The 26,516-nt window shown below is 35.7% G+C and overlaps 1 protein-coding gene across 8 annotated transcripts in view; it reads right to left on the reverse strand.

The window, feature by feature from the left end:
• The window catches only part of FRYL (FRY like transcription coactivator), a 178,479-nt gene that overhangs the window by 59,637 nt on the left and 92,326 nt on the right, over positions 1–26,516 (reverse strand). For 5 of the 8 annotated variants that reach the window (XM_076336221.1, XM_076336216.1, XM_076336217.1 and 2 more), the window contains 19 exons: positions 26,355–26,447; positions 23,225–23,323; positions 21,595–21,696; positions 18,737–18,781; positions 15,352–15,455; positions 14,606–14,714; positions 13,534–13,620; positions 12,692–12,863; positions 11,845–11,977; positions 11,485–11,592; positions 9,899–10,136; positions 9,047–9,232; positions 8,863–8,949; positions 7,786–8,054; positions 7,185–7,380; positions 6,059–6,183; positions 3,138–3,195; positions 2,042–2,133; positions 246–418 (listed from right to left, as the gene is read on the reverse strand). In XM_076336221.1, the coding sequence (XP_076192336.1) occupies positions 246–418; positions 2,042–2,133; positions 3,138–3,195; positions 6,059–6,183; positions 7,185–7,380; positions 7,786–8,054; positions 8,863–8,949; positions 9,047–9,232; positions 9,899–10,136; positions 11,485–11,592; positions 11,845–11,977; positions 12,692–12,863; positions 13,534–13,620; positions 14,606–14,714; positions 15,352–15,455; positions 18,737–18,781; positions 21,595–21,696; positions 23,225–23,323; positions 26,355–26,447 (2,476 nt within the window). The remainder of the gene's footprint in view (positions 1–245; positions 419–2,041; positions 2,134–3,137; positions 3,196–6,058; positions 6,184–7,184; positions 7,381–7,785; positions 8,055–8,862; positions 8,950–9,046; positions 9,233–9,898; positions 10,137–11,484; positions 11,593–11,844; positions 11,978–12,691; positions 12,864–13,533; positions 13,621–14,605; positions 14,715–15,351; positions 15,456–18,736; positions 18,782–21,594; positions 21,697–23,224; positions 23,324–26,354; positions 26,448–26,516) is intronic. The other 3 variants (XM_076336222.1, XM_076336219.1, XM_076336218.1) reach the window with 1 other exon arrangement.

Below are 26,516 nucleotides of genomic sequence, written 5' to 3' on the forward strand. Positions count from 1 at the left end.
TAAGAAAGTTACTTGTATGCTTCCAAACAATACCAAAAATCTCTCTTAAAAACTCATGCTGCTGAAGTTATATACAAAACAACTGATGGCATAAATTATTTTTATGAAAGTATTCTGAAACTTCAGAGAAAAAGTGGATTTTTGTGTGTTTAGGTTTTGTTTGGTTTTGTTGTTTTTTGGGTTTTTTTTAAAAGTACTGCATATTAAAGACAGTAATCAGAAGTTATTAAAGCATTTTTACATACCTGGAACATTTTGAATGATATTTGCCACCAAGGCACTAAAATGGCATCGGATATCTTTCAATGTATCAGAATCCTTTTCATTTTCTGCTTCTAGCAGTTGTCTCGTTAGATCGACATACTCAAGTAAAGTGTTGTTGAGGGAATGTGTTTCGTTATCAAGGCCACCACTTGCACTTAAAAATAAATTAAAAAAAATCAAATAGTATGATAAATACATACAACGATTTTTGAAGAAAAATCCTTATTTTTTTCTCTTTAAAAAACCCTACAACCTCATCACAGCAAGTATTTAATTTAAAGTAATTTCTTCACACAGCTTCTATTTCAGTGTTAAATAAAAAGCTCCAGTGAAAACAAACTAATAATCAAGCCTCACTATCAGAAGTCACTCATCCTTCCACAGAATTAGTTCTTATACTAGGGACAAGTGTTAAAAATAATAATAAAAACCCCCAAACAACCAACCCCTCCCCCCAAAAAACCCCACGCAATTTGTAAACCAGAAAAAATAATTACTACTACTTGACTATAGACATCTATATTACATACTGATTTTTGGGAGTCAGTCAAGATGTTCAGCACTTCACAGCATGCTATTGACTATTAGCAGATGAAAGCAATTTATTAATTTTATATATTCATTTCCCACCTTCATTGCTTTAGCATCTGACTAGACATCAGTACTAAACTGAATAAGGAGATTAAAGACTGCATGTAATTCAAACCTGCCCTCCTTTGAAAAACAATTGTTAGAAGGGTGATTCCTTTCCTCTCAGCTCCCTCCAACATCTTCCCACATTTGTACCAAAGACAACTAAAAAGCATGTCTTGCACACCAAAGGCAAGATGAGGAGGTTTATGGTAGCCCTTAATTGCTTGCTATCTTCCACCACAGAGTCAGACTGGCCTCAGAGAGAAAAGCTGACAAAGTTCCAGGGTGCAGACTGTGGTTAGGAGATTTTTTTACATACACTAATTAAACACCAGTGAGTACCTTAAAAGATAAAGAAGGGAGAGTACGGTTTTAGTAGCTGCACTCGGAAAATCAGCATGCCGAAAGGAAGAAAGGCATTTTAGCAATGCTTCTGAGGCAACATTCTGAAATATACTGTAGTAGCTTGCCTAAAGATTGAGAATTTCACACTGATTACATTGCTAAGGTTGACAAATATTTTAAGTATTGTCTAACAGAATGGGAGGAGCTAGCCTAACCATCTCCTAGCCTGCTTGCTCTTATACAATTCCACCTGCATAGAAAAAAATTTGTAAGAGACTTGTAAAACATATGCCAGAATTTTAAGTCTTCTTTCAAAGTGTCCCTACACAAGTAGGATAAACTGGGAAAAAAACCCCAACTCAGTTAACATTCTGCCTCCCTCAGAAAGAAAAAGGTCCAATATTAATGAGCAGTAGCCTTCTCTGCATAGGACACGCTGACTAGCATCAGGACTCCAGGTGAGGAAGAATTCCAGACTGATTAGAGAAAGTTGTAACTTGCATTTTCCGCTTGGTGTAACCGGTGTGATGTTTGAACACACACACAAACAAAAAGGAACATGACATACTGCCTGTTCAAAGCAATGTCCCGGGAAATAACAGCATTTTAAATAAAACACAGACCACTTTGACAAAAAGCATGGGGGAGGGATTAGAAAGCCAGCAAAAAAACATGTCTATTTATTTAGTGGTATACTAAAACTCACTGAAGAATTTTGCATGCTTGTTATACTGGGTCATAAGAATAGTAGTGACTTAATTCAGAAGCATAAACAACATCTCATCAGTGCTGCCCCTACCTGTGACTAATGACACCAGCATCTGCCAACAGTTCAAAAATTCGTACTAGTTGTACTCGTAAAATATCTCGACGCCTGCGCCGTTTCATGTTCTATTCAACGGAGGAAACACAAAATTAAATGAAGCAGAGGAAAAACTAAGTATAAAACCAGCGTGGCATATAAAAGCATTATTATATTTGTACTACAACTGGCATCAGTTATCAGAGGTGCCAACCTTTTAAGATAAGTTACCAAACTTGCTAGCAATTTTAATAAACCAGACAAACGAACAAAATTTTTCCCTGTTGCAACTCCAAGATATCCCAGGTTTGCTGTTACACGTATTATCAAAATAATGTTTTTTATCAGTCTCCTGTTGCAAAGTGCAACATGTAAAACAATGAACTGAAATACAAACACCAATCTTTCTACATATTTGCAAGACTGAGAAAACACACTATAGCCCAGTAACATTTTTAAACAGAAGTGATGTTCCTTTCCATATCTGTACTTAATTACAAATTTGTTACTAATAAGAATATGACAGTTACCACAAAAAATACTGAGTAATCATTTCTGAGTTTGTGTTTGCAGAGATTATTATTTCTATGAATACCTACTGAGGCTTCTAAACCCTGCTGTAAAACATGCTCTCCATCAGAAAATTTTTAGTCACAGCAGTCAGTCAGGTGAGCTTACAGCCTTTTTCATTTAAAAAAAATAAACAAAGTTGGTAAACAGTAGAACTCAATTCTATGTCTTAGGTACTATTAATTGTGGGCATGTTACTGATGATACAAGGAAGTAACAACTGTGTAAAACTATGCTTAGGTAAAAGGAATTGAAAGAATGTGGAAAAGGTTACAGTAATTTTTTCATCATTTGAAACAAAACCTCTGATACTGGAATAATACAGAGCTCAAAAATGAACACAAAGCTCTTCTAATGTAAATACCTTACAATCATGTAAAAAAGTAACATCTCACCTTTTTATCTGGTATACTGACAGTTTTTAGGTGCAGAAATTAAAGATTGTAACTAACATTCCTTTACTACCATTTGTGAGAAGATAGTTAAAACTGTGTACTGAATATAGTGGAAAATATGTAATTACCTCTGGCCTTCTTTCAAGTGCTTCCTTAATTATAGGATGTAATTCTTCTATTAGTTCCCTGAATTAAAATAAAAGAATTAAAAGGATAAAAACAACCATTAAATTAAAAGCTCAACTGAAAGAAGTTTCACAGCAACTAGTGTTACAATATAACTTTAAACACCCTCGGGTTTTCCTTCTTTACCTGTAGCTTTCTGAACTAAATCAGCATTTAAAAGAGATGTTTCCTAGAAAGATATTTTCCTAATTTAAAGACAGACTACCAAATGGGTGTCTCAGTAATTACCACTAAATTTGCATTCACCAAGTATTATGGTATATTTCTGTCACAGATGATTTTCATTTATTTTCACATTCAGGGTTTAACAAAGCCTTATGGTGCAAATAGATACTATTAGGGAAAAAAGATGTTGGCAGCTTATCATACAATGCTCTTTCAGTTGTCACGATGCATTTATGCATTTAGTTGTTTCTTTAAGGCCAATAACATTATGCTGACAGAAGTCAGACTAGTCTCTATGAAAACTGAAAAGCAACGTGCTTTGATGCTGTGGTTACATTCCCTATTTGTTCTGAAGCTCCAGTCTTTATTACTACCCAGTTCCTTCTGCCAAACTGAGACTCTCTCTTGTGACTCCAAAAAGGGGGCAGGGAAAGGGGAAGGAGATCAGTAGTATGGATCTACGGAGACAAAATACTAAGGTAAAAACATATTGGTTTTACTTTAATATTTGTTAACATAGGAACTACTGCCTCCACTTTAGATTTGTTGGAGTGTGACACATTTTTCTACTTCCTGTGCTATTGTAATTCAGACATATCAAAAGCATAAACTACTTCAAGTTTTCATGGTAAATGACTGACTCCTCTGCTACATCATTCAAAGGTCCTCCTTCAGAGAATGGGTCCAGATGATCAGAAAGCTGCACAAACTTTTGCGGTGCACTCAATTACAAGAGACTTAAGCATGGTTAGGGATTGTTTTATACTTTCTTTCCAATGTAGAAAACACAGAAAAGAATTTGGAAGAAGCTTTTTTTGTGCTAAAACATAGTAAAGGGTCAGCTTCCAATGGAGAGCAAGAGACTCCTAGACAAGTTCATGTGATCAGTAACAGGAAAAAAAAAAGAGAAAAAGAGTATTCTAGCAAGTTTAAGTGCACTGCATATACATATAATATATAATGAAAAAAGTCCCCGAGTAAAACATACCAAGTGCGGAGGAACTGTGCTTAAAAAAACAAAACCAGAACAACAAATCAGTGGAGAGCTGCAATGGTGAAGGATGAGCTACAGTTAGCATCTGGTGTGACTATGCACACTGGACAGAGGAAAAAAGCTAGTCATCAGAAACAAAACATATAATTCAGAACAAAGGAATCAGAAGACTGATGAGAATCAGGGTGGTGTGTGGTTTTTTTTTTAAGTTTGCTGAATGAATTGTTTCTAATTTAGAAAACAAGGATTTCTAGTGAAATCCTTTCTGAAAGCCTTTTCTAGACTTGTAGAGCACAATTATGATTTAAACTGTTCAGTAGACCTTCAGGGCCATGAGACAAAGTCTTACTTTACTCCTGGTAGGAGAGCCAAGTCAGATATGATATATATCTGATATATATATATGATATATAATATAGAAGATTATCAAAGCAGTAAAACAGAATACTATAACTGAGGACTTGACATTATGGTTTCAAATACATCTTTGGCTCCTCATCTGCCATAATATGGGACACAAGTGACTGGAGAGAAGAACCATCTCATTCAAAACCAAGAGTGTTAGCGATCCCTGGTTTCTTCTGCAGAAGCAGAGTTGGTTGCTATAGCATGGTATAACTTCGTAACTCTCCATTACAAGAGATTGGCTGCTGTCAGAGAACATCTGATGCTGAGCACTGGCTTTCCCAGGAATTTTTCTTCCCCTCAGATGTTCTCCCTCTTCATCCATCCTCCGTAAAGAGAGAGTTGTCAGTTGAGGACAGTGCCATAGGGATGCATTTTAAAACTCATGGCTTCCTGGCATAGAGCTGCCTTTTCCCCTCAGTGAATCTGTACTACACATTGACAGTAACAGTACGTTAGGATCTGAAGAAAAGTAAATTTCAGTTGAGGTAGGAATGCCGTGATGGCTAGATAGACCATTTTGAATTCGACATTTATATGAAGACTTGTCATAACAGGGTAACCAAAAGTTCTGGATTATGAGCTGAATCCAAATATGTTGAACATGATGTATGAAATTAGATTGACAGAACAAGTGACTTGGCACAGATTTAATTCTGCTGCAGTAATCACAGTTACCAGCACAGAAACTAATCCACATGGACTTGTCATCGGTACAACATATGAGAAAGGTGTATTAGTTATGAAGTTACAGGAAGTTTACTCAGAAAAAAAAGAAAAGGAGGCAAGGGATGCGCCACGAATTTCAGAAGCTTCAGCACTAGTCAGAAAACAGTTGTAACTGGTATTTTTTTCAGCTTGATCCAAAAATCTCTTTTTAGAATACAGTTATCATGAATCTCCTACACAAAAAGAGCTCAGAAACGTATGTTTGTTGGCAATACCAATAAGGAGAGTTTAGTAACTCTCACAAAAATGATTATAATTAACATTTCAAATGTTAATAGTCCACACAGTCTGTTCATTCATATAAGGGCAGCCTTTAATATCAATAAAAGGCAGCTGTTTATCGTTTCAACTAACTTCTTTTTCTTTATGCAGACATGACCTCTACATAAAATTATTTCAACCTCTAATAATCTTTATCACACCGCTAAATGCTAGAAAAGACAATGGTAATCAGTTTTCACAGCTTTTTAAAAATTCTTAAAAGAAAAAAAAGCAAACCTTTTTTTCTGAGCTCTGATTACCCAGCTTTGTAATCAATTAGCATAAAAACAGATGAAATACAACAGTTACCTAAAAGCTCCTGGGTTGGTCCTGCCAAGTCCCAGCACAAGGGATTCTGTAATTTCCATGCTCTCAGAGCGCATCATTGGAACTATGTGCTTAAACAGGGAGGAAGGGGATGGAATGCCAATGATCTAAGAAGAAAACCAGAATAAAACAGAATGAAGTAGTTACCAAACGATCAGGTAGTGTGACATTAAAATTTCTGCTGTAATTTTACAGTCTTTTCACACTGATCAGTGACTTAAAATGATAAAAACAAAATTTTTTGTCTTTGACATGGAAAAAGACTTTCTGAAATAGTAAAGTAGTATTAACTACTTCTCCATTCCTTGTATAATTGAATTTTCATTGTCAGATGACAATGAATGGCTCAACATGATAAACAGATGCTTTGCATGTTTAGCGTATCTGCCCTCCTTAGAGAGAGGAAGCAGACTTCTGGTGTCCAACTCCTTATACTCCATTGCAGCTCTCAAAGAGAACAAAGCTTTCAGTCTACAGTTTCTCAGATTTAGGGAAAGGACCTTGGTAACAAACAACTGGAATAGGCTGCTTCTGCCAAAAATCTGCTGCATAGTCCACGAATTATCTTCACCTCTACTGTACTTCTACAGGAAGCCAAAAAGGAGAAGAACAAAAAGAAGCAAAGAAGAAGAAGGGGGGGGGGGGGGGTAGATATCTGCAGGTGATGTGAAGCAAGGCAGACAGAAAACTGTCTGTGGTTGGGAAAAATATAACAAGACACATCATGCCTGAATAGGTCACTGCTTCAGTTACCGAAGCGAGAGGCTATTTGCTCAGAATTGCAAAAGTCTACTGACAGAAAAAAAAAAAACCTTAATGGTAAACAAAACATTTCCTCATTACCACTAGATAAGACTTTGAGATTGGGTTAACGTTTTCATGACAAAAAAAAGCATAGCCTTAGTAAGCAGAAAAGCCTCTACAGCACAGGTTGGGAGAAGCGAACAGAAACACTATCCTAAACAAATGAAACACAAATGTATACTAAAATATGTTTTCAGACAAACTACACAAGTTTCTAAGAATCATGACAGTAATTACAAGCCTCAAGTGTTTCCACTTCCAGTAACATGTAGACTTATTTACAGTAAGCATTAGAAGAACCTACTCTTGAATCAATGCTATAACCACTGTCAGGAGTAGACGCCAGCGTCTCAGGAGGGGAACATCTCACAGAGCCTGTGGAGGTGGAGGAGTTTGAAGAAGATGCTGCACTGCAGCAAAGAATCAGGTAGTTTCTCCAGAGCCCAATATAGGAGTCACTGCTTGTAGTAGTATTCACTTTCTTTGCATTGATAGGGCTGCTATTTAAGGAGAAAAAAAAAAAAGCTCAGTATTGTAAATAAAGCTTACCAGGTTTCTCTTTGTTTTTCTACTGAATTTGTTTTTCAATTAGGTATATGCCATTGCTTCCAAAATTGTTAACATGGTAAACTGAATAAATTACTCAGAATAGACCTGTACAGCAATAATGTATGCTTTTATAGTCAAATCTGTTGAACTATGATATGGCCAAAGGCATGAATTAATTAATCTTTTTTGCAGATAGAACTGCTTTAAGTTTTTGTTATATAAAGCTGAATTAAACCCACAGAAAATATTAACAGTCCATATGTCACCTCCCTGAAACATAATGACATTACAATGATGATAAACCTTGAAAGAATACTCAATATAATATATTGTATTTACTTTAGAAATTAACTTACTTTATATCCACTTGTGGAGACAGCAATTGGAGTCTGGTATAAGCAAATGTCCAAGCATAGCTTACAGCTGTTGGGCAGTGTTTTGGAAGATTTTCCTGTTTCATAAAACTTGAGAGGCTTATAATCCATGGATCTTGGCCTTGAGTCACATGTGCAAATATCCATATATGTGATGGACTGACCACATCAAACTGGTGACTGATCGGGGAGGAATTCCAGTCAGCCAGAGTTTGTAAATCTATTGAACTGGGACAGTACAGTAAAGTAGTCTGTGTGCATAAAAAAGAGAACAACACAATATTTAATATCCATGTATATTAAATAACAATCTCTTAATTGTTAAATATCTAATAAAGTATTAGTGTCAAAACAACATTTGGAATAGATAGAACACATTACTCCACTTATGTATTTTTTCACAGAGGTTCCTAATGTAGACAGTTATATAAACATGCTGTTTGGGAAGGAACTGGATATTAGGAAATAGTAAATTCTAGAAAAAGGCCCTTTCACTCATGATGACTTAATTCTTCCAAAAGATTCTGGACTCTAAAAGCCTTACTACTGAATTCCAACTTGTTTCCTAAGCCTAAAATCAGAAGAGCTTCTCCTTGATACTTAAAAGTTAATGATAAATATATAAATATGGAATTCAGTTGTTATTCATTGATAGTTATCATAGCTTTATGGATAAAGGACACATTGACTGTTAGACACTGTATCGCTGCAGAAAAAGGCAGTTGTCTTCGCTTCAAAGAAACTGTAATCTATGAGCAAGATGAGAAAAAACGGATATAGATACAGCTGTCTGTGTGTATATGGTGGTCATAACGACACACTATTGATCTGAAAGCATACAATGGTGGTGTCAGTCTCACAACATTCCTTGTTTTTTGATTTTTTTTTTTTTTTTTTTTCTTGGTTGGGTTTGGTTGGTCGGTTTTTTAAGGTGATAAATTGTTGATAAAGTTATCATGAACATAGTGACACTATCATTTAAAATATATACAATTTATTTTCGACAGCTTTGCAGAATTACCTCATCTTACATCCAACTTAACAAAATAACTCTCCTACCTGGTCAGCCCCAGTGAGATGTATAAAACTTTCCAGGATAGTAGCACTTAATCTGTCCATTACATCTATAGCCAACTCATCATCGCTCTACGAAAGACAAAATGCAAAGCATAAAAAGCTCAAAGAAAGTCAAAAGAAAAGCAGTTTCATTAGGCAGTCACAAGAATGGGTCATCAGCTCTTACCTTAGAAATTTCTAAAAGTGTGAACAAGGCCCTTATTTCTCTGAGAACGCTGACAGCTAATCTCCTGGTGGCAGGCCTTGTGCTGCAAAGGATGACCAAAGCAAAGCCTTCCACCACATGAAATACACTGGAATAAAGGGTCCTCTCCAGAGGAAGGGTATGGGCAGCCCCATTGGATACACCACGCTAAGAAAAAGATCACAGAAGTTAAGCAAATTAAGAAAAGAGTAAACACAACCAAGCTATAGTTCCATTATTGGCCACAGCAGAATTAATCATAAGGATTAACATAACAGAATTAATCATATTTAGATCTTGTTTGGCTACTAGTCAATTTTTGCATTATGGGAATGGCATAATATCAGCTACTTTGGTTTTTTTAGTATCTCTCTGAATTCAGTCCAAAAAAATATCAAGAGAAAGTCTTTCTTATTCACTTTCTCACGAGAATGATGCAGTGAGGGCAAAACTAAAAAGTAAGTAAGTAATACTCTTACGTATAAGATTGTATAAAATTAAATTATTTGAATCCTTTCTGTTTGCTTGTAAAAAATGCTTTTTTCCTAGTTCTACTGTTTAACCACTCCTACTTAATATATTTCCAGTTATACATGATGACTTTTGATGTAAGCAAAAATGTGTCCACGAATTAGTGTTTAGGGAATACTTAATAATATTAAAGTATTTTTTGGGGAAAAATGCTCATTTAAAATAATAGGACTAAAAATCTTCAAGCACTGTAAGAAAGTAAGATGAATTTTTATTACTTAACAAAACCAATAAAGCCTACTAATAAAATTGTATGCAGATTCAAACCACGTTTTAACATCAAAGGACTTTATTTAGAAATACCTGAGAATCTTGGTTTTTATTGTGCATTTGGGCTGCTTGTTTCCATTGATTTATGAGCTGCACTAACATTTTTACTGCATTGTCAAGAAGCGTTGGGTGGACATCAGTCACTTCACGCACAATAAAATATACAAATCCTGAAAGAACATCTTCCCGCCAATCTGGAAAATCAAGCATTAATGCTTGGAGAGTATTGAAAGCCAAGGCACGAAGTTCTTCATCCATATGAATTGTCAGCCTGTTTAGAAAAAATACCGGTATCATCACCCTAAATTGGCATACTCTTAACCAGCCTTTATAAATTAAAGTTTGGTGTTAACTCTTCCTTCTTTACTGTACAATGTAGAATACTTCAGCACAGATGCATTTTCTGCACTGAATACATCTGAAACTGGCTACTAACAGAAGGCGCTACTACTACAGCAAAATAATGCAAGACTTCACAAAACTTAATATAAACAAATAATTTTCAAAAGAGATGGTCAAGTCTTTCATATAGGCACTTCTCTGCATGCATCTGAGCAACCACCTTAGAGCTCAGTAGGCAGCCACCCTGTGATGTACAGGTTGTTTTCTTCAAATTAAAATTGGAAAGAACAGATTATTTTTGCAGATAAAGCAGCTTTACTTTGGACATGAGAAAAAACTCACAAAAAAACCCTTTGCATGTATACTTAAAAATATGCCTCAGCCCGCTACGGTAGAAGAAACTTATCCAGTACTGTATTGTTACTTAATACTTCATGTCTTTCATGTGGTTTTTGACATTGAAGAAAAAGTGTTAGAAAAACCTTATTCTCTCACATTATTACTAACTTTTTAATATATGTAACTCAACACATTATATGCAAATGAATTTATAATTGCAAAGGTAAAAGCTGTCCTGTATTTCTGCACCAAGACCATTCTTTTATTAAAAATAAAAAAAAGAAAAAGAGGAAGGTTTATCACGCTAGCAATACGTAAAGAAAGACTATCTGCATGTACCACAACTACATATTCTCACTGAATGCTCAGTTTACCCACCTGCAAACACCTGGCTGTCCAGTTGACTCAACTACTTATCAGTACTGATAAGGCATATGCAATTTAAATTGAGATAAGAGATGGAAGAATATGGGTAGTGTTGGATCAAAAGAATGGAAAAAGGAAGCAGGATTAGTAGAGAACAAGGAAAAAAGTTTCCCGTAAGTGCCTGTCTCACATTTTGGTAATGTCAAAGAAGAATGCCTTCATGATAATTTACAGTCTTAGCAATAGGAAGGGAAAAAAAAAAGAAAAGAAAAAAGGGGGAAAAGTATGACAGTAGTAACAAAAAGATAAGACAAGTTCAAAAAACAAAGCAACAGAAATAAATTCCTACTTTTCAAAAAATTCTCTCTAAAAATAAGCGTAAGATCTTCAGGATAGATTTACCTCCTGCTACTCTGGCCAGTAACACTTGACCAACTGCAGAAGGTAGGCAGGAATAGGAAGAACGGATTCTGTATGCAGTGGACTCACACTACATAGTGCACTGACAAACTCTTATACACACAGCATTTAAAAAGGAACATCCACTAAGAGCAGAATTTCATTTCCCTTACCTTGCAAGCAATTCAATGAGGTCAGTCCTGCTCATGCCATCTGGAATCAGCCTTGGGATAGCAGCAATACAAGTTCTGAACAAATCTATCTTAGGTTTTCTCTCACCCCTACAAAAACAGTTTATAACCAACAAAACAACAGGAAAATCTACTTCAGTACACCACAAATATTTCCAATTTCATGTCAAAACTAAGGAGCTAACAAAATTTTTTATCATTAATTAATGAAATTAGCATTCATTTAATAGTCAAGTAAAAAGCCAACAATTGTAATGCATTAATGATGGCATCTGCAACATTACAGCATAAAAACAGTATGACGTAACTATGACAGTGAAAATATTGTAATTCAGTACATACGTAATCATGTCTTCAGGTTCTTTATTGGACATCTGCACGCTAGTCATGCACATGGGCCTTCCAACTTCTTTGTCCAAATGCCTAAGAATGCTATCTAGCGCTTTTCTGACTTGAGGGTAGTATATGGACATTCCTGAAAAGCCAAAGAGTTCCGATCACCTCTTTCATTTGTTCTCATTTAGTTTTCACATTTTTATTAAAATATTTGCCACTTATTCAGCTTAGGACAAATTTCTTCTTGTACAAAAGATGACATGAAACACACACTTTAAATGTCAAAAGAAAGGCATGTTAAATGAGTAGTAGCAGGTATTGTATGAAAGTAGAAGTTTCTTTCAGAAAGAACATAAACAAGGAAGCAACCAGTAGTTGCTTTTCTGTTTTCTCAATTCTGAGCATTTTAGTTCTAGTTTAAATTTTACATGTTGAAACAGTCCTTTAGAGACGACTACCTCATCCACAGAAGATCAGTAGAGCACAGGGATCAAAATTGTCTTACTCCACTTCAGCTGTGGGACATTTCGGACATTCTAGAGTGGTATCAAGGGAACAAAAATTGCCATGCTATTTACCACACTAACTGCACTCAGGCTTCTTTGTGCTAATTTGGCAGTGCAAAACACTTCAAAAAAGCCATGGATTTGGTCTTGGACACCAGAATGTCAATATTGTCTAGAAGCCCTCTCTAAAGAATCAAAGCAATTTCTGCTAAAAGAGACTATCATTAGATTCTCACTAACAATTAAAATAAATACAGAAATAAAGTTACACAAATGTACTGCTGGAGAATAATTGAGAACATATACGCACATATTGGAATGCCAACTTGCAAAAGAATACAACATACCTATAACTTTTGCTTCCTCATCTGTCAGCGTTTTATTAAGAAAAATTTTCTTCACACGCAGAGTATTTCCTGAGGGAAGAACAACTCCTGTTGTTGGCATTGGTGGTTCACCATCTTTCTGCTGCAAGCTATCTGCTATGACAAGGAAGACTCTGAGGCCAATATTCATCCTCTTCAATAGCAAAAAAGGGAAGAAAAAGGAGAGAGAAAACAGAAGAAATTATAACAAAGTAACACAGATGAGGCAAAACACGAATTGCATTTTTCCTCTCTTTTAAACAGACAGCAGTACGGTTCCAGTAGGACAGGCATTATTTAAATGTTACATATTAGGGTAATGAAAGTAACAAGAATAACGTTTAAGCCTTCAGTGCCTCCCCCACAACTCTGATACCAGTTAACTGACTTGGCACGGGCTAATATACCGAATATTTTATAGTACAGAGGACTAAAGGACTTAATATGAATCTCGAGAATGACATACTGAAGACAGACATTGCTTGAACATCTCATCTGTTAGATTAGGCCTTGAACCATAAGAGCTAGGTACGACTTCCCTGAAAAAAGGCTTTACAGTTATACTGTAACCAAAATTCAGACATACTTAGTGAAATTATGGTTGAGATGAGTCTGAACTGTAGTACTGCTGCTAGCTTACTCACTGGAAATGAAACAGCAATTGTGCACGACTACAATTACTTCTTTAGTTTTAGCACAACACCCCTTCAGATATTCATTAATCTGCTTTCATCCCGGCTCAAAAATAGTTAACCACTTTCCCAAAAAAAATCCCCCAATGCCCTGTTCTCGCTGCATGCAAGTAATGAGCTTTTTTTTTTTACCTCTGGATTAATAGTGAAGGTTTTAGGTGATTTTCCAACACTAAGAAGATCAAATATTATTTCTTTCATCGCAAAATCCAAACGTTCCTATAAAGGAAAATAGATTCATATGATCATGTCTTTTCTGTTAATATGCATAGTTTAATTTCTTGGCTTTGCACAGGTGCTGGGTATCATGTCATAAAAGTTTAAAAAATAAAAATAATTTTAAAATATGCCTTTTTTCCTATTTATTCTTATGACTTAATGTTCTTTTTTAAATATAGTACAATTCAACACAGCTCATCCCCTGATATAGTTGAACCATTTCTCCTGAAAAAATTCCCAGACAATTCTGCTCAGGTCAAACACATTTCTACAAATGAGCTGTTTTAGATAACTAAAAATTAGCGATAAAAAGAGGAGCCCTAGGAAACAAATATAAATAGTGAAGGGTTGTGTGCCCTGCCTCATCCCTGTATGACCAGGAGCAAAACATCTTGGAAGCTGAAGAACAGACAAGCTATCTGTAAGACAGGAAAACATGTCTCTAATCTATAAGGTTATAGATGAATGAGAGTTTATCTTGTGAGATCATATCCTGCATTTTGATATTAGGACAACAGAAGCACCTAAAATAATATAAATCATAATGCAATACTAACTACACACTACTGCGTGCATTGCATATTTTTTCTATCTACAGAGGCTAGTCTCCAGGCTAAATATAAGTGGATATTACTGTTCAAATGCTTTGCCCCTTATAAAAATATTATAATGGAATATACTAGTTATATTAGTGTATTTTTATATATATATACACACACACATACACCCACAACAGTGCAATACAATTGTAAATATTAATAATCATAATGTTCATATACAACTGTTATTAAGTTTAAGTAAAATAATTTTGCCACTAGTAGAAACAGAATAAGTAATTTCATTTGTTATACATATTTGGGGAAATTCTATTCAAGATAGAAGACTATTAATTCAGTGCAAATATTTCAAAAACTAACCTTAAATTTACATTTCTTCCAAATAATGTTCATCCTGTTCTTATAGCTCTACCTGGATGTATTCTTACCTGAGCAATGAACTGAATAATCTTCACAAATATATTCAGAGGTGTGTCTCGTGGGACCACACTACGTGATCCTTTTGGAAAAAGTGCTGATACAATGCTCATGAGACGACTACAAGAATTTAGAAACAAAAAGAAATTAAAAAACCTTTTAAAAATAACTTTTAATAATAGCATAGATGTTACAGTTCAAATCTGGAAAAGTGTGGGGGGTTTATCACTAAATAATACAGAAACATATGACAGGTAGGACCACCTACACAAAGTACAGCCCTCTACTGTCACAGGCAACAGTATCATGGCGTCATTTATAAAGTGACCAAGATCCTGCTTTAAACTAGTTAGTAATAGTCAGGAGGGGGGACAAAATCTGAACGACTATTCCAAATTCTCATTATGCTAATTTATAAAGAAAACCTTTTCATTTCCAGCCCATACTTCGTGATGGCCACTTCATACTGTGTTTGTTCTGGTACCATTAGTGCCTTTTAACTTTAATAAATTTCCTCCTTCTTATCTCTCCACGCTCTTCTATCCCTGCATATCCTTGCAAAGAGAATTGTAGACTCTATTCTTTCTCCTCATGAAAGTAATCAAGTTCTTTTGGTTTTCTCTATTAAAAGTCTTTGTTCCCCTGTTTACCTGACTAGAGCATCCCTGAGCTGGCTTCAAGATCTCTTCTGATATCACTAGGGGGAAAAAAAAACCCACCAATCAATAGTTTAAAATCCTTTGCATAATAAACTTACCTTTGAGTTACAGTGTTGCTTTCACATTTTATTCTAATAACATAAACCCACAATAACCTATACAAAGATTCCAGTGCAACTCGGGACATTTTGGGATCTTTATTCTGTAAAATAAATGAAAAATACAGTTACTGTTGCCTGTGAGATACTCAGAAAATTTTATTATTACTCTTTTGACTTTTGAGAATATTTTCAAATTTTTTTAACAATGAAAATGGATGTGTTTAATACCGACTACAAGTTTTAATGTGTTTTCATAAAAACAACCCTGTACTATGTATTTCCAATACTAACTGAATATTTAACTAGTAATTCCAGATTATTTTACAAGTCTTTCACTCTGAGAGCAGAGGAGTAACTAAAAAGCAGACATTCCTCTTGAGATGAACACCAAGAGTGTATTGCTTCCAAGAACTTTGCTCAGAAAGCCATTGGTAACGAATACCTACTTTATAACAAACTAACTTATAGCTTGTCTAAAACATCGGAGTAGCTGCTTTGGATCAGGCACAAAGTCTAAGTCCATCATCCAGTTTATGACAGCAGACAGTAGCAGGTGCAGAAGAAAAGAATGCAAAACAGGGCAGGCACACAAGGATGCTTCTCTGGGTGTGCACTCCAGGCTTCACGCAACTCAGCCATTTCCTGTGGGCTGTATTAGTCTTTACTCACTTCCAATGGATTTTTATTGTAACAATTAAGCTAGCTTTTTCTTGAATTAATATAAAATCTTGTGGCATAATTCAGTTTAAATTATGCACTGTATGAAAAACAATTACTTTTTGTCTTAAAGCTGCTACTAGGAGTTTAGCTTTGGTCCTCCTAGCTCTTAAACTGTGTAAAACAGTAAGTAACTAACATTCTTCGTACCAACTCCAGCAATCCCTTTTCCAACTAGGGATTCTTGGTGTATTTATAGTCTTGAAGTGTCTAGCGAGATTCTTGGAATTGGCCATAAGTATGAGCTTATGAACAGAATAAATGATTCCCAGTTGTCACCTTTTTAGGCATTCTCAGTTAAAAACAAAACAAGACAAACAAAAAAACCCCAAACAAAAACAAACAAAAAACCAACAGAAGAACCCCCAAAACACACCTTCCCCATCTCCAGTGAAGTCTCTCTGTTTCAAGACATATCTATATGATGGCTTGAACCTAACTAATTTCACATTTTGTGGCCTCTACCACAAGCCAATGAGTCAGAATAGCAGACTACTTTGTCCTCCCAGGACAAGTGGAGTGCAATTTCACAAAGGGTGTAAGTGGATCTAAGACCATACTGTTCGAAAAGAGATGGTCTCATCCTTGGTTCCCTCCTCTGCAATCTCACTGTTCCCTTTGCACTGACTGTAGCAGTAAAAGTCCAACTCACACCAGTAAGTTGATCCAAATAATTTCATGGCCATGTCTGTCCAATAGACTATACAAAGGAGAGTAATTTGGATGGCTTTAACACGGGTGGGTCGGGACTATTGGTTTTGGCAGCAGCTTACTTTAAGAAAGGCTAAAAGCCTATGACAAAATCACAGAGGGAAAAGTGGTACTTCACAGACAAATAACGTACATGACTGTTTATCAGAATATTAGAGGGAATAAATTAACCCAGTCTACGTCAGCGATAATGCTGTTCTACCCTCCCTTCACACTCATCAATGAGTTCCTGCCATTGCCTCTGAATTAGCACACCTGCAAATAGGCAGTGGGTAAATTTAAGAAGGTGATCTGGACAAAATCTAACCAGTAGAAAGTTACACCTGTCCCTGGTTAGTATTCAGACAGATAACTGTCCCACTGTCCAGTTAATTTACCAGCAGTGCTACTGTGAGGAAGAAGCAAAAGCTCATAATTGTACGAGAGCGTAAGACGGTGATAACTTTGATTTTAAACAACTTAAACAGCAAAAAAACCATGATATTATTACTCATCATATTTCATCTACAGGCCAAGAGTTCTTGATGTTCAAAGCAGGCTGGTGAATTTGTTGGTACACGCATTATCAAAGTCTATCTGAAATGCAGTGTCTAGACCTGAGTAATGCTTCAATTTTCTTATTTCTGATATTCCAAAGGGGAGCTTAATTTATGGGTCCAGAAGAAAACCGAAAATTTACTATTGGCTTGCAATCATCTAATCAAAAAAACTGTATAGGTAGCAGATATTTTACAATGTGTTAACATTCCATCTGTTAGGTTTACCATCCAATATAGCTACTTCTGGTTAGTTATGACAAAGTTTGCTGCTTTGTTAAAAAAAAAAAAAAATGTATAAGGAGGCATTCACCTTTTAAAAAGGGTTACATAATAAATACAGCAGTACTTCTAATTTCTTAAGCATTGAAAATTTTCATGTTCTCTTCCTATAACTAGGAACTAAACAAATATGCTAGAAGAAAATGGCTTTTGGGGTCTAATTTATGGCACACTTTTTGTATACTCATGTCAATATGTCAGTATTTCCTTTTCTCTTTGAGATTACTGTAACCAGAATACAGTATATATGGCTATGTAATTCACCAACCTGGCTGAATTTCAGTCTTTTTAGCTGATGCCTGTCAGATTTAAAAGCAGTCTTACCTGGGGTTTGGTTCTTTTTTTTTTCCCCAAACATAGTTTTGTTTACAATCCTAAAACTTTTAACATAAATTATATCAGCAGACTATGGAATAAGCTGTCAAGAACTGCATGTCTGTTACAAAACCAAAAAACTACGAGCAAATCTACAGTGGTCTTACATGACACATTAAGACAAGTCAATGAAACATATCTCAATGAAGGCAAGAAACAAAATAGCATTTTTTCCATGTTAGTCAAATGTAATCACTTACTGAAGAAAGTACTTTTTAATACTGATGTTAAACTTTTCTTCTGTTCTAAACTAAAACAATTTCTACTTTTTAAAACCTGCAAAACCAACGGTGTAAAAGACTTTCAAGTTAGTGCACTGCAAGTTGTTATAGTAAATCAGTTTCACATTTTTCTATTGTGAAAATGTTTTCAAGTTTGCTCGCATGCAAGACACTTTTTGAAATGAATTGACAGAAAAAAAACATATATCTGAATAGGTAGTTTACTTCCAGTGGAAACATGCACTGCTGTTCAGGGAAACCAGCTGCGATATTGATACTCAATCTCACAAAGCCACATTTTCACCCGCAAGGAAAATTGATATTAGATAATTTTCTGATCTTTCTCCTTTACTCCCTGGCAAGAAAAAAAGATCTTTGAAACATGAGCTATTCTGAGACCTGTTGCTTCTTAACAGTACTAACAGCAATTTTACAAAGAAAGGAAAGCACAAAATACGACAATTAACATAAAAAACAAACCAAAGTATTTACATGAGACAAAGCAACGTTTCACTGAGTTAAAACAACATATTAACTCACCTGAAGTGTTTCTATTTGTTTTCTGATACTGTTGTTAGATGGCATCTAAATAAAGCAATGTGAGACAGCAAAACATAACAAACATGAGAATGGAAGGCACATGCATGTTAGATGAAAAAAAGCACAAAAACAACAGATAGCTGTCTAGTAAGGACTCTATTCAGTAGAAATACAGGTTTTGCTATAGTGGCAGAAAATGTTCCTCTAACTTTTAAGGTTGTGTGGTAACAGACACTAAGGTTAAACTGTGAAAAAAAATTATTCTTTTCCACCCAGCAGTGGTGCAGAGTGATAGACACTTTTCTCTCCCATTTCAGCAGCTTTCTTAAATGTTCCTTCCTCTCCCCGGCAGAGGTGGTAAAGATACCACGACAACTCAGCTCCTTCCAACTTTCTGACAAACCTACTAGAATTAGTTTATCTAAATACTAGTCAAAAAAGTAAGCAAAACGTTTTACATTTAATACGTTTACGTTTAATACTGACCCCGTGTTATTCTCTGCTGAACAAATTCAGAATTTTGCCTACACTACAGTGCGTAAAGAAACGCCCTGCTGGGCGCAATGCTGAAACAGCACACCAACTGCTTTGTGGGACAAGGCCAGCTACACGTACGCCAAGAAACACCCTTTGGTACACTCCTGGTCTAAACTGACTCTTACAACTCACTTATCTGCTATTTGCCTCGGTCCAGACCCCTAGGCTTCCTCCCTTCAGCAAGGCTAGGATGTTTTCCCCATACATTAAAGCCTGCTTTGAGGATAACTAAAGGTAGTGTGCACTGAAACCCAGTACAAAGAGTTTACAAGGGCAATAAACATTGCTAGTACTGGATTAGGATCCAGAGCACTCTCGAGAGCATTATCAAGTACAATGTAGCACCGAAATACTGCAGGGTAAGGCAGGGTATGAATATACTCTGCATCAGGTCCTGTGGAGCAACTGTAAAGATGTGAGCTTTCACACCGTGGCAAATGGGAAATTGTTTATTTCTGTCACCGAAGTATGACCACATGGTGTTCATTGCTAGGTAAGAGTTTGCACTGGGCAGTCACCAGGGAATAAAGTGAGCACCATGAATCCATGACCTATGTTACCTCTTGGTGACTTGCACTCTTCGTAGAATATCCCTGCGACAGAGTCTAAGTATTGTTGTTATTTCAGTCGTTAATTTGTTAATTTTAACTAACATGGTAGGAGTGGATGAATCTTTTCAGTACTCTAAAGTATGTCCCAGTAACTCTCAAAATTATTTTATTAAATAACAAAGACACTAGAGACAATGGATTTTGAATCCTTATTGCATTTTACGTATTTAGGTAACTGCAAATAAAATAACTTTAGTCATTAGGAAATCAGGAAATAAAATGGGGAAGGAGAAATCTAAAAGACTAAACTGCTGTAAAATTCAGATTTATAAATTAATGAGATTACTTTTTACACAGTGCATGCATTTAATTAGCTTCGGAAACAAAGGAACACATTAATTCGTAAAACACATGAGGACAGTGGGGGTTTATTTTTCAAGATTAAACTCAACCAAGTTTCTGAACAAGGTAGGCACCCAAAAAACCAATAGTATTTGCTGGGCCAAATTAAACCAAGCCATAAATTATCCTAAACAACTCCTTGATGGCACAGCATCCTAACACTGCAAATTCTGAATTGCAGAAATTCATATGTAGAATTTCTACTGAATAGAGCCTTACAGTAAATGTGTTAAGCTGTTAGTGGTTAACAAAACTAAGTAAAATATAAAATGCATGCTCAGCAACTAAGTTAAACTCACTGGCATTTATAGTTTTAATAGATCCATTATCAGCAATGGACATTATGCCAGACAAATGCAACTCCTAGATTGTAAGAACTTTTTTAAAAGCTTTAAAAACAAAAGCAAAAGCAGCCTCCATAAGCAAAATAAACAACAAAACAAAAATCAAGGCAAATATTGCAAAAGAACTGCAATGTTAGATGAAAAATATACAAAAACCCAACAAGCAACAGAAAAGTGTGAAAGATGTCATGAAAACAAAATGACCCTTAAAAAACAATCCAAGCAGCTAAACCTGTTTCCTTTTGACTTCATGCTGGTTTACGTATTTTACTAATAAGCTTCAGAATTGTCACTGATACCTAACCAGAATGAATATGTGAAGGTGGATCAAAGAATTTATTAAAATTATCAAAATCAATACATTAGGCAAAATCATGAACTTTGTTAATCAAAATTAAGGAAAGAACATGTACAACAATTAATGCTACAAGAAAGTCACTAAAACAAATCCTTAATTTCTAAGTATCTTGATCTCTTTATCAATCAACTCATGTTTACAATGCTATCAACTGAAGCCATGAGTTAAAGGGACACTGTAATTTTTATTTGGAAAATATATATCACAGGCTGTAGTTATAATCTCTTTTCTGGACTCCCAATTCATTTTCTATTCCTTCAATAAGTGAACAAGAGAGAGAAAGTTCGCACTTACTATACATTCTACTTAGAGGAGTAGACAAGCCACTTATTTTCTCACATATAATTTGCACGTGAAGAATTACAGTTTGTACTTTCTCTGGCATAAATAGCGTTTATTAGCAGATACTTCTACAGATTTCACTCAATCAAACTGATAGTCCCCAAGGGGGCCACATCTATTTCCAGCATTACACAGCATCACAAAAACTTAGTAGTAAGTTTAATACTAATGGAGACTTAAGACATTTAATTTAAAAAAAAAAATTTCACAGTGTCCTTTTAAACAGCCAAATATTCACTGTTTATTTGGCACGAGAATGCTGAGAACATATTGGAATAAATGCTATCGATTTGCAACAGTTCCTGAATTGAAAAGGATTCTTACCTTTAGATGTGACAAACAGTTCTGCAGGAAAACGTGCCAGTTATTTAAAAAAAACTGTTTCTGACTGACACACAACAGGCAGGTGATCAATGGATACAAAGCCTATGAGTAGGGGGGAAAAAGAATTGATCAAATTGTTCTTTGCAGACCTCCCACATCTTGTACATTGAGAATGAGACACACAGTCGGTTCTTGCCTCTCACTCTCACAGTTTTAGCATTGCACGGCAGCCCTTCCCCTGCACTAGGACATGCATGCCAGGCTTGGTGTCCTGGGTATAACCTATGTGCTGTAAGAGCTCGTGGTGTAAGACCAGGGCAGTGGGACCATGGTGAAGCTCATCCCCTAGCAAGGCCTGATCTCAAACAAAGACGGCGAGCAGATCTCACCCTTTGCCCTTCCCTGCAACCACATGATTCAATTCATGGTGTCCTACATGCTGGGAGAGGGAACTGCTTCTAAGAAGAATATTCAGGAAAAACATCATCAACTCAGTAAAAACGGAGGCGGACTTTAGGTTGTCAGAAATGTTACTTCTCCTCAAGGTCTACTTTCAGTAAGGAATGAAGCACAAATTAATAAAGTCTGTGAATATGCAGATTAGCATGACTTTGCTTTGCTTTAGTAACATAAGATTTGTTTAAACACCACATACTTTAACAGAATACATAATGGTGATTAATACCAAATCTGACTGCAGATTATCTTGTTATGGAGCAAAATTAAAGAATGAGGATGAATGGGTAAATTGTAATCTTGATGTAACAATGTTTCCGACTTCATAAATAAAATGACATTGTGAATACTAACATCAACTACTTTATGTTATTCTTGCACAAGGAGTTTAACCATGTACAATGACATATGCTTTATATGCTCAGAATACCAGAAAGTAAAGCTCGTCCCTAACATGAAAGCAAGGATAAATCATTTTAAATTCACTTGCATTTACTGAATATACCAATTGTAATGCAAAATTTAGCTCTACGTTTCCAGCAAAGTGAAGTGAGTCAACTTGAAACATGGCTGCCGCGGTCATCAAGAATTACCAAATACTGCATTAATAAGAGATTTAAATCCTTGCTAAGATGCAGTTTTAGGGAAAAAGCTAATTTGCAGTCTTAGGGTAAAAACCCTCACAGATATTTGTATCTGAAAGAGATAATAAAAAATAGTGGAAAACGAAAAACAAAGTGTATGAGGAGAGGAGAAAACAGGCAGAGCAGGGCTATTAACAGGCTGCTATTTTCCTGGAAGAGTCTTGTCTGACACTTCCATCTTCTTCCACCTTTTAATTAAACATAATTTAAATACACAGACTCCCTGAATGCAAGTTCTTTTTAGAAAAGACATTAGGTTAAATAACTCTGTGCTAAAACCCACTAAAATAATCAAAAACAAGCATTGATTTCAAGACAATCTCACAAGTGAGATAACAGAGCACGTATCTTGCACAAAGAAACAAATCAAAATTAGAGCAAATGCACATACACAGTGTGAATGTAATTACACTTCAGCTGAGGAGTTAAGATTTAAATTAATACAGCTGTTAGCTTTTCCTCATATAATATACTAGCTTAAAAGTCTAAGATAAGCAAAATGGAGAAGTTGAAATATTTCTTTAAAATACCAGTGAATGCTTCTTTCTTGAACTCAATTCAAAGGTAGTCTGATAAAGCATCTCCACAAAATTTTTCAAACACGGCACATTCACTTCATTTTTAACAGCCTATTAAAAAAATACACACATAAATGGGTTTAAAAGTTTATACAGAAGGCAATTTAAATATACATTAAGATGTCCATGAATTCAAGAACATTCAAAAGTTAAAATCGCACATTAGGTGAAGTATTTGAGTGTATTTATCTGAAATATAAACAGAAGCATAAAGAAATCACATCATACACTACAATGAAACAGTAAAAAAAAAAACCAAAACAACAAAACAAACCCAAAACCCATTAAAAAAACACTATTTTAAGAATGTGGCCTGTATTCCATACTTAAAGAAGAAAAAGTATTTGCCACCAACTAACAAATAAAAACTACACTGAAACTCTTTAAAAGCATAATTTCATATATTTAAAAAAAAATAACATCCATAACTTTTTCACTGTTTCCCTCTTCTTTTATGTCCTCCAGTTCCAAAAACTGAAAACTTAGGAAACGATACACAGGATTACCAGCCAACCAACCATGTAAGTGGTCTTTGTTCAGCTTTCAGAATTAATGAAACAGATACATGGAACCCTATGCCTTTTTTACCCACTCTGTCCTTGCATACAGAATAGCCTTCCTTCCACAAACCAGGCAGCTACCTTCTTCATCAAAACCCCTGCAAGTCTCTGGATACCTGTGACGATCCATTTAAACATTATTCTCAACCTACTGTTTTATACTGTGTTTCTGCTTTATTTATCAAATTGGGGGGTGGGGTGTTGGAGAGGAGGTTGGCTTTTCTGGAAAAGATCCTCTATACTCATAAGATACCTATAATATAAGGTAATTTTTTGTTAGTTTTTATTATTCAGTTATTAAAAGAGATGCCATGTCCACCTTGCTAAGAACACTCTGAAAACATTCATGATGGGGAAGCATAAAAAATAGTGTATAGTATCTCTGTAACGTGTACAAATCCAAAAAGAAAGAACTGAGAAAGTAGTTATGTTTTAAATTACTTCCTACATACCCCCAAATTATTTATCTTTTGCTATTCTTAAGTTGTAAGTTGATCAGTACCCCGCTGGCTCCACATGAGAAATCTGTCAGTTGTTGCCAGCACCACACTGTTGCTTTGGGAATATAACCTTGGGCTTACAGATCAGATTTAACTTCCCCACTGTAAAATATGCTGTCATCCATCATACCTGCAGGGTCCAAATCAGGTCATATTTTTAAAAGTGCCTGAATGATGAAGCAAGAGAATGACAGTAAAGAAGTCACAATGCCAAAACCCAACAGCTTCCTCGCCTAAGCAATTTTCTGTATCCAAGATAGAGAAAAATCTAGATTCAGTTCCTTCATCTGCTTCAAAAAGATTCAAATTTGCATCTCATCTTCCAACAGAATGACTAACCCTCTCAACTGCATCTCAATCTGGGATGGGGCTCTCCACTTCTATTTAAGAAGCTCCATTTGTATGAAATTATTTGAGACTCAATGAGTCAGAAGGAAAGATCAAGCCTCCCTCACCAAACATTTAAAGCGCTGATTCAGGCTATGCTTGTAGGAAGTGATCCACAAAACACCACACACGCTCTGCACAGCCGGTGCGCGTGCCTCTGCGGTTACCACCAGATAGTCCCAATTCCCAAATGCTGCTTCTGCCTCATTACTGTACATGCAGTTTTCACTATATTTAAATTACGATTTTGCAAACTAATATTCGTGTTTACCTAAATACTAAGTACTTTCACTATGCATCCCCATTCCAACTGCCGAGCAACTATGGAGTTCAAAACGACAAATGCATTCACTTTTTAATAGGACAAGAAATTCTTCTCTAGAAGACTGTAAGTACGCCCAGGTAAGATCGAGACTTCAGTCAATAAACAGCTACTACTAACACCACCTCTTTATGGTCATGCCTTAAGAAGAAAGATTGTCTCCTTCCTAATTTAAAAAAAAAAAACAACAAAACCACAAGGTTGAGACCAGTGAAGGGAGAGAAGCATTTCCCCACAGCTCAGGGCAAGGCAGACCATTTGAAGGAGGACTTCAGAGATTTGTCTTGCTTTTCCTCCAAGCTTGCTTAGACGGGGTCCCCACCCGGCTTGCTAGTCTCATTCTACAGAACGGGATCTACACGTCCCAGTTCTCCATATATAGCAAGATATGCCCCTACAATCAGTCGTAACATGGAGCCATGACCTGCCATTTTTCGGGACAGCACGCCGAACACACTGTGGCCTAGCATTTGCTAATACAACTATCATTTTGGACAATAATCACAGCAAGTATCCATCTTACTACGATGAAACTTTCTGAGCTTGTGGTAAATGGTCAACTTGAGGTATACCAAGCTGCCATAACTTCTCATTGACCTGTTGACCAAGCTTTACACGAAAGAGCGAAGCAGCCTGGGAGGAAGGGGGAGAACCTGTCCTGACCGAAAGCATTCTCACAAGCAACATTACAGGCATTGTACATCCAACACCGTGATGATATCAAGGTTTTTTTCTTGTTCACGGCTGCCGAGTAAAATTGCTGGCTTTAGATTTAAAACACGTATGGGAGATGATTGACTGCTCTTCCACTTGAAGGATTACATCTAGCGGACACTCACCTCTACGAACAATTTTTATTTAATTAGCCAAAACCTACATTCTTCCTTCTTGCATAGGAGTTCACACTCTCCCTATCAGACTGTAAAAATGTTACATATCACAGTTTATTCTAGAAAGAACTTAACAGGTTTTGGCTAAAAAAGAAAAGTCAATTGGACCCATGAGTGAACAAATATTAAAGCAAGGAAATTTCAAATTTTTAGATCAAGTATATTACACAGTGCTCTGGTGATAAAAGGGTCTAGAAAACAGACAGTTCTAAGAAGTTCTGAAAAAATATTGGAAACTAGCTAATACACAAATCACACTGACACATTTTCCTTTAAAAATTTATGTAGGTGCTTGTAATTTACTTAATAGTCTTTTTGAATCTGTAAAAATGCAATATTGTGAGGATTAATGAAAGCAATTTTAACAATGAGAGCTTAATTGAAATTGAGGGGAATAGTGGGGGGAGAGAAAAAAATACTTACAGCAGCCACAGGGATGAGAATTTCCACAAACAAACCAGCAAGTGCATGTTTTATATCTTTATCTTTTACTTCCAGGAAGTATTGAGCACATTCCTTAGTAAGGAAGCATTAGAAAAATATTCAGGAAAAAGAAGACAAATGCCTTTATGCCTATGTCTCTAT

Source organism: Aptenodytes patagonicus, chromosome 4 (assembly GCF_965638725.1).
Source record: "Aptenodytes patagonicus chromosome 4, bAptPat1.pri.cur, whole genome shotgun sequence".
Taxonomy (NCBI): Eukaryota; Metazoa; Chordata; class Aves; order Sphenisciformes; family Spheniscidae; genus Aptenodytes; species Aptenodytes patagonicus.